This window comes from Henckelia pumila, chromosome 4 (genome assembly GCF_033568475.1).
Source record: "Henckelia pumila isolate YLH828 chromosome 4, ASM3356847v2, whole genome shotgun sequence".
Lineage (NCBI taxonomy): Eukaryota > Viridiplantae > Streptophyta > Magnoliopsida > Lamiales > Gesneriaceae > Henckelia > Henckelia pumila.
In genome coordinates this window covers 95,741,520-95,751,119 of record NC_133123.1, presented here as the reverse complement: position 1 = coordinate 95,751,119, position 9,600 = coordinate 95,741,520, and the positions used below count along the sequence as shown (strand labels likewise).

Genomic DNA, 9,600 nt, shown 5'->3' with positions numbered 1-9,600 from the left:
AAAATTTCACCAATGGTAACCTCGACCCCCAACTATCATGAAAGTCAATGACGCAGGCTCTCAAATGTTCCTCTAGAATCTGGATCACCCTCTTGGACTATCCATCCGTCTGCGGGTGAAAGGCGGTACTAAACAAAAGCTTCGTACCCAAAGCTGCATGAAGACTCTTCCAAAACGTCAACGTAAACCGCGGATCTCTATCAGACACTAAGGAAACAGGGATAACATGTAGTTTGACTATCTCCCGGATATACAACTCCGCATACTGAGTCATAGTGAAGGTCGTCTTCACTGGCAAGAAATGTGCCGACTTAGTGAGACGGTCAACAATAACCCAAATAACATTCAAACCTCTCACTGTCCTTGGAAAGCCAACAACGAAGTCCATGGCAATATTCTCCCATTTCCAATCGAAATAGGGAGTGGCTTAAGCAATCCCGCAGGTCTCTGATGTTCTTCTTTGACCTGCTGGCATGTCAAGCACTCTGATACAAAGAGGGCTATATCACGCTTCATGCCCGAACACCAATATAACTGCTGAAGGTCCCGATACATCTTCGTACTTCCTGGGTTAATAGAGTACGATGATGTATGTGCCTCTGCCATGATAGTAACTCGCAGATAATCACATGCGGGCACCCAAATTTGACCTCTAAACCTCACAATCCCATCTACCACTGAATACAAACCACTGTCTTTCTCCTCAGCTCTCTGTCTCCACCTTTCCAACTGCTCGTCAACTGCTTGAGCAATTCTGATACGGTCAAATAATGTAGTCTGCACTGTCAAAGCTGACAATTTGGGAGATCTTCCCTCGACATAGAACTCTAGTCCAAATCTCTGAATCTCATCCTGCAACGGTCTAGACACCATCAAAGAAGCAATCACTGCTGTCTTTCTACTCAATGGATCGGCAACGACATTAGCCTTGCCCGGATGGTAACTAATGTAACAGTCATAGTCTTTTACCAACTCTAACCATCTCCGTTGCCTCATGTTCAACTCCTTCTGAGTGAAGAAGTATTTGAGGCTTTTATGGTCCGTGAATATCTTACACTTTTCTCCATAGAGATAGTGCTTCCAAATCTTAAGTGCAAAAACCACTGCTGCCAACTCCAAATCATGAGTAGGGTAGTTATTCTCATGTTCCTTCAAATGCCTAGAAGCATAAGCAATAACTCTATCTCGCTGCATAAGAACTGCTCCCAATCCCAACTTGGAAGCATCAGTGTACACCACATAATCACCTTGCCCTGATGGCATGGCTAACACTGGTGCCGACGTAAGTGCCTCCTTCAACGCATCAAAGCTCTATTGGCACTTCGGGTTCCAAACAAACTTAGCATTCTTCTTAGTCAATGTTGTCAAGGGCACCACAATGGATGAAAAGCCCTTGATAAACTTCTTTTAATAACCGTCCAATCTGAGAAAGCTGCGAATCTCCGATGCATTTCTAGGTACTGACCACTCCTTAACTGCTTGAACTTTGGAGGGGTCTACCTCAACACCGCTCTCGGAAATGATATGGCCCAAGAATGCTACTCTCTCCAGCCAGAACTCACATTTGTCGAACTTAGCAAATAACTTTCGCTCTCGAAGTACTTCTAGAACTGTCCTCAAATGTTGCGAATGCTCTACTTTATCTTTTGAGTAAATGAGGATATCATCAATGAAAATAATGACAAACTTGTCCAAGTATGGCTGGAACACGTGGCTCATAAGATCCATGAAGACCGCGGGCACGTTCGTCAAACCAAACGGCATCACAAGAAACTCGTAGTGGCCATAACGAGTCCTAAAAGCTGTCTTGAACACATCTGCCTCCTTGACTTTCAACTGATGATAGCCAGAACTGAGATCAATCTTCGAAAATACAGAGGCTCCTTGAAACTGATCAAAGAGATCCTCTGTGAGGCCTAGATTCTAATCATGCCATCTCAGGGTAATTAAATTAATCAATTCAATTAAAATAATAGGATTAAAGAATTCAAATTTTTTTTTTTTAAAAGATGGTGCTCGCTCGATCGGTAAAAACTTACCGATCGAGCGGGCCAAAGATTCCAGTTCTCTGTCCAAGGATCGGGACCCCTCGCTCGATCGGTAAAATCTTACCGATCGAGCGAGCACAAAATTCAAATACACTGCCTCGCTAAAAAAGGTGCTCGCTCGATCCACAAGAATTCGCCGATCGAGCGAGACCCTCTGCCCAGAAAAATTCTGGTTTCTTCTCCAATTTCCAATTCCATTCAATCCACAATAACAACATCAAAATCCCATTCAACAAGATACAACATATATGTAATAAGTTATACAAACCTCACAAAATAAAGCATGCATAATAAGGTCCATCTAGTTCGGACTTATTCAATACAAAAAGGAGTTCAATTACAAAGTGACTCCTAACATCCAAGACTCACTCTATTCTCTCAATCCTCTAGCCATGTTGTCTCTGATTCGTTCCTGCCCCACCTGTTGCCAAGTACACATACAAACAAAGACAACAGCCAGATAATCCAGTGAGAATAATATTTCCAGTAAAAGAGACTGACATGCAATCAAATAAACATATCAAGTCATAAAAAACTCGTTCCCCATATAATCAAATAATCCAATCAAGTACTGTATTTAAAATGATATGCATGTTTTTAAACTTCTGGATTATCAGACTCAGATAATCAAATGAAATTCTTCTATTCTTTCTTTCTTCGGTTTGGGATCCCGAGGTTAAAAACATCCACAATCACACCGACTCTCCTCTCGAGGTGGACATGGCATGCTTTAATCCCCTAGACTCAAGAGCATTATAGTGAGCTACTCGACAAGGTAGTAAATCGCCTACCAAGCTACTCAACTACAATCCCTAGATCGTCTAATTCAAATTGAATAAATCAAGGCTCAATATGAATGCATATGTAATCTCATGCACTCAATATAAATTCAATCATATAATCAATAAGCAATCAAATCATGCAATATGTGATTCATTCTAGGACACTCAAATCAATCCCGACTCGAGTTAATCGTCCTATTCCATTCCAAAGTCATCTTATACCTCTTCTTTGTCGTTCCAAAACTTCAATCTGAAAGAAACAATTCTCAATTCAAAAACTATCCAATCAAGTTCATTAATCGATATAGAAAGACATCGATACTATATCGGCTCAACTCTTCCAAACTTGCCAAAAGTTGCGACTCTAGCAACTTCAAGGACTCCCAATGAAACGACCCTAACTCTCTAATTATTAAATAAATAAATATGCGGAAATTTTTTTTTTTCTTACTAAATACCTACTAAATAAAATATGCACATATATGCCCATACATACATGCACCGAATAAAAAGATTTAAAATAAATAAATGAATAACTTAAATAAAAATTGCATTCTTTAAATAAAATAAATATCTGAGTCAAACATTTAATTAATAATACTGCATAAGAAAAATGATGTAAAATTTGCATGCCCTGAAAATATTCAAAACCACAACCACTGAAAAATAGTTAAAAAGTGTAACATGCTGACGTAATTAAAACATGCAATGTGACTCAGACATCTATCACGGTCACGGGGTCACTCCATGTCCGCTCATATGTCCTCGCCGCCGGTGGGAGCTACATCCTCCTCTACGAACTCACCTGCACCATACCAGTGTAGTGAGCCTAGAGGCCCAACATGCTAACATAACAAGGGTTTAAAATAATTTAAATCACTTGGATACTAATACATAACATATACATGAATGAGCATGCTTAAAAATATCATGGAATAAACATAACTTAAATTAACTTAAATAACATAATACATAAACATTGTTGAGAAGTTAAATTTCTAACATCGCATGGTTGTATCTGTAGTGTAACCTTAAATCATACATTAAATACTGATCAGCGTGGAAACCAACGTACGTGGCGGTGACGAATCACCTCTTAAATTGGCAGTAAACTGCCCTTCAATAGTTCACATATGGGGACGAATCCCCCTTAAATTGTCACACTACTTCAACTTCCAACATAAAATATTTTATTATGGCTCAACCTTAAACATTTAATTATGCATAAAATTATTTCATGAATGCATGTACTTAAATAAAATGTGTGTCCTTCATATATATTTAATTTAATTTCTTACTAACATATAAATATTAAAATAACTTCAATGCATAAAAATAATTAAATATATAATCAGGACACATGCAAATTTCTCATGGATTGTACTGGACTGCTGGCCCTAACACTCAAGCCTAATTACTTAAATCTGGCCCAATAACATACTTAAGCCCAATAAAATTATTCTAAGCCCAATTAAAATAATTTAAAGCCCAAAAAACATTCTAGGCCTAATAACAACTTAAACTGGCCCAATGGGCCCCAAAGCCCAAAGACTGGCCCAATAACTTTTATGGGCTCAAAAGCCCATAAAATTAATGGACTAACTTAATTAAAATTTTAAAAGCCCAAATAAAATTATTTGGGAGTCCAAATAATTTTATTTCTAATTAATTGGCCCAAAAACCAATTAATTAATAAAAAACTTTAAAAATAAAAAGACTCGAGCCCGGCCCACCAAACCCGGACCAACTTAACCCGACCCACTACCCCACAGACCCGACCCGGACCACAGACCCGACCCGGAACCAAACCCTAACCCTAAACCCGACACCCCCTTCCCTTCTCGGCTGCGGCCGTGAGCAGCAGCCACTCCTTGGCTGCTGCCGGCCTGCTCCGGCCGCCCCTGGCCGGAGAGCCACCGCCCAGACGTAGCCCACGTCTGGGCGGTCCGAACCTGACCCTAGCCCTGGCCCCATGCAGCCCCATGCACCAAACCCGAAGCCCCTTCCACAGAACCCTAACCTGCGACTCCCCTCGGCCGATCTGCAGCAGTAGCTTCCCTGGGCTCGTTTGGCTCGAGCCATTCGAGCCATTCGAGTCCAGACACACCTAGGACACCCTAAGGACCCTAGCCAGCAGTTATAACGCACCCATGGCATCAAAACGTGAACATGAATCATGAAAACATCAAAGAACCGTGCGTCTTCAACCTAGATCAAATTTTTCTCTGAAAAACTTTGAAATTTCGATGCCTACACATTGCACACACTTTAATATCTGATAGGTACGAAAATAAGGAAGAAAAATCATGCCTTTCACCGAAATTGAAGAGAAAAACGTGCGTGGGACGATTCCGGGATGACGGGACGAACACACCTTCGAAGCTTTAAGAAAATCGAGCTATGGAACCTCCTAGGGCTTGCTGATCGAGGAAGAAGATGAATAATGGGGGAGAGGGAGGCGGCTGAATGGGTAATCACTAATTATGGGTTAAATGCTTAAAAAAATAAATTAAATCATGCACAATTAATTCACATAATTATTTAACCCATAAATCTAAAATTTAAATAATTAAATACTCTAATTATGCATGCGGATTTACGTATTTAAAATACCGGGTGTTACAATTCTCCCCCCCTTAAATTGAATTTCGTCCTCGAAATTTAAATTACTTACCCGAACAACTCCGGGTAGCGAGTCCTCATGTCTGCCTCGGTCTCCCAAGTTGCTTCCTCCTCCGAGTGATTCAGCCACTGGACTCTGACCATCGGTATGACCCGCGTCCTAAGCCTCCGCTCCTCCCTTGCCAAGATCCGCACTGGCCTCTCCTCATACACTAGATCTGGTGGCAACTGCAAAGGCTCGAAATCCAACACATGCGACGGGTTGGAGACATATCTCCGAAGCATGGATACATGGAAAACGTTGTGCACTGCCACTAGCCCCGGTGGTAGAGCTAAACGGTAGGCCAACGTGCCAACTCTCTCCAAGATCTCGAATGGCCCTATATACCTCGGATTAAGCTTGCCTCTCCGGCCAAAACGCACTACTCCTTTCATAGGTGACACCTTCAGGAATACGTGATCACCTACAGCGAACTCCAAATCTCATCGTCTGGCATCTGCATAACTCTTCTACTCCAAATCTCGTCGTCTGGCATCTGCATAACTCTTCTGACGACTCTGAGCAGTCCTCATCCGATCTCGAATCTGAGTCACAATGTCAGTTGTCTGCTGCACAATCTCAGGACCCAGTAAAATCCGCTCACCAACCTCATCCCAATGCACAGGAGATCTGCATCTCTTCCCATACAATGCTGCATAAGTAGCCATACCTATAGACGACTGAAAACTGTTGTTATAGGTAAACTCCACTAATGGCAGTCTAGTCTCCCAAGAGCCCCGAAAATCAATGACACAAGCTCTCAGAAGATCCTCGAGAACCTGGATCACTCTCTCAGACTGAACATCTGTCTGGGGATGGAATGCTGTGCTGAACAAAAGCCTAGTCCCCAATGCTGTGTGCAGACTCTTCCAAAACGCAGATGTGAATCTTGGATCTCTGTCTGACACAATAGACACTGGTATGCCATGCAGTCTAACAATCTCTCTGATGTAAAGCTCTGCATACTGTGTCAAAGAATAAGTAGTCCTCACCGGCAAGAAATGAGCTGACTTGGTGAGTCTATCCACAATCACCCAAATCGCTGTGCAACCTCTGGCACTCCTCGGTAAGCCAACCACAAAGTCCATCGTAATATTCTCCCATTTCCATTCCGGAATAGGAAGAGGTCTAAGAAGTCCTGCTGGACGCTGATGCTCTGCCTTGACTTGCTGACAAGTCAAGCACTCTGACACCACTCTCCCGATGTCACTCTTCATCCCGGGCCACCAATACAATAGCTGCAAATCTTTGTACATCTTCGTACTTCCGGGGTGAATGGAGTACGGAGATGTGTGAGCCTCTGCTAAAATCTCAGCTCTTAACTAATCGACGTTTGGTACCCACATCCTACCACGGTACTGAACGATACCATCCACCACTGTATACAAGAGGTTACCCCTAGCCTCATCTCTCTGTCTCCATCGCTGCAACTCCTCATCAGTAGACTGTCCATCCCTAATCCGATCTCGCAGAACTGGCTGCACCGTCAACACTGACAAGCTCGGTGCATGACCACTCGGATAACAATCCAAGTCAAATCTCTGAATCTTGCTCTGTAGTGGTAACTGTACGGTCAAACATGATACCACTGACGACTTCCGACTCAAAGCATCGGCCACTACATTGGCTTTACTCGAATGGTAGCTAATGTCACAGTCATAGTCCTTCACCAACTCCAACCATCTGCGCTGTCTCATGTTCAACTCCTTCTGTGTGAAGAGGTACTTGAGACTCTTGTGGTCTGTGAAAATCTTGCACTTCTCTCCATACAGATAGTGCCTCCAGATTTTCAAAGCGAAAACCACTGTTGCTAACTCCAAGTCATGCGTCGGATAATTCTGCTCATGCACCTTCAGCTGCCTCGACGCATACGCAATAACCTTACCACACTGCATAAGCACTGCGCCTAAACCCAGTTTAGACGCATCGGTGTACACCACTAACTCCTCGTGTGGTACTGTCACTGCTAACACTGGTGCAGTAGTGAGTGCTTCCTTCAGCTGATCGAAGCTCCTCTGACAGTCTGAACTCCAGATAAACTTTTCATTCTTCTTGGTCAAGGAAGTCAAGGGTATTGCAATAGAGGAAAAACCCTTGATGAACTTCCTATAATACCTTGCCAAACCTAAGAAACTGCGAATCTCTGAAGCATTCTTCGGAATACCCCAATTCTGCACTGCCTCAACCTTATACTGATCAACTGCAATCCCATCTCTCGAAATAATGTGGCCAAGAAATGCCACCTGCTCAAGCCAAAACTCGCACTTGCTGAACTTGGCATACAAACGATGCTCCCTCAAAGTCTGCAACGCTGTCTGAAGATGCTGTCTATGCTCCTAGAATAGATCAAGATATCATCAATAAAGACTATGATGAACTGATCTAAATACGGCTGAAAGACTCGGTTCATGAGATCCATGAAAACCGCTGGAGCATTGGTCATCCCAAATGGTATCACTAGGAACTCGTAATGCCCATACCGTGTCCGGAAAGCAGTCTTGGACACATCTGCCTCTCTAACTCGTAGCTGATGATAACCAGATCGCAGATCGATCTTGGAGAACACTGAAGCTCCCTGCAACTGGTCAAATAAATCCTCTATCCTCGGCAGTGGATACTTATTCTTCACTGTGACCCTGTTGAGCTCTCGGTAATCGATGCACAGTCTCATACTGCCATCCTTCTTCTTCACAAACAACACCGGAGCTCCCCACGGAGAAAAGCTAGGACGAACAAAGCCTTTCTCTAACAACTCTTGAATCTGCTCCTTCAACTCTTTCATCTCGGTAGGAGCAAGTCTGTACGGTGCCTTAGAGATAGGCACGGTGTCTGGCACTAAGTCAATGCTGAACTCCACATCTCTCACTGGTGGAATTCCTGCAACATCCTCCGGAAAGACATCCAAAAAATCACGAACCACCTCTATCTCTGATAATGATCTGCTGGATGGCTCTGAAGTCATGACGATGCTCGCTAGAAACCCCTGGCAACCCCGTCTCAACAACTTCCTTGCCTGAATATGAGATATCACCTGAGGAATATCACTGCTCTGAGATGCATGAAAAGTGAACGGGTTGCCTACTGTAGGTCTCACTGACACTGACCTCCGACTAAAATCAATCTAAGCTCCATTGACTGTCAACCAGTCCATACCCAAAATCAAATCGAATCCACTCAATGGCAAAACCACCACATCTGCTCGAATGGAGTGTCCCTGCAGCTCCAACTCCAGTCCTCGAATAACCTTCGAGGTAGAAATAATCTGCCCTGACGGCATAGTAACATCATACCCACTGTCAATACTCTCAGGTGTGATGCCTATCCGCCTGATAAACTCCAGGGAGATAAACGAATGCGTAGCCCCTGAATACGCACCTGAATCTAGCAACGCAAACGTGGAGTTACCTCCAACTAGAATTCTCCCTGCACGCAGAAAATTCCCAACAATTTCATACCACTACTAAACTTTTCCCCAACGAGTCACTAATAACCCTTAATTCTAATCACAGGTAGAAACATGCTTTTTATTCTAACATGCAGTTAAATAACCCAAATAACAACAATTCCAAAATAAAGACGAAATTTTAACCAAAGGAAAATTATTAAAATGCTAGGGGTAAGATATACCGGTGATCAGGGAGGTGTCTGGATCTACCTCCTCAGCCTGCATGACAAACACTCTACCAGCAGTGTTCTTCTTCCTTGGGCAGTTAGCTATCTGATGCCCTGGCTCCCTACAGTGATAGCAAACTCCTGCTCCCAATAGACAAGGTCCCGAATGCATCTTCTGACACTTCGGGCAAGTAGGATAACCTATGGCATTAGGGGCCCCGCCCCTCTGCTGCTGCGGCCTCTGCTGCTGTGGCCTCTGCTATGGATTCGGGCCCTTAGCCAGCCCTGTAAACTGCTTCTTCGCAGGAGGCTGCGAAGATGGTCGCTGATACCCAGCCTGAAACTGCCTCTTCCCCTGCTGCTCCCTCTGGATCTCTCTCCGACCCTCCTCGGAACGCAAGGCTCTACTGACTGCAGACTCATAAGTAAGGACGTCTGCCATGCGAACATCATGCTTGATATCCGCCCTCAAACCCTCCACAAACTGCCTCAAATT

General features: G+C 43.5%; 1 protein-coding gene across 1 annotated transcript; it reads right to left on the bottom strand.

Moving 5' to 3' along the window:
- Positions 1-354: 354 nt before the first annotated feature.
- LOC140861426 (uncharacterized) lies at positions 355-1,728 on the bottom strand. Its single transcript, XM_073264445.1, has 2 exons — positions 1,466-1,728; positions 355-943 (listed from the first exon to the last, which is right to left on the bottom strand). Exons 1-2 carry the CDS (start codon positions 1,726-1,728, stop codon positions 355-357), a joined length of 852 nt encoding a protein of 283 aa, XP_073120546.1.
- Positions 1,729-9,600: the final 7,872 nt, after the last annotated feature.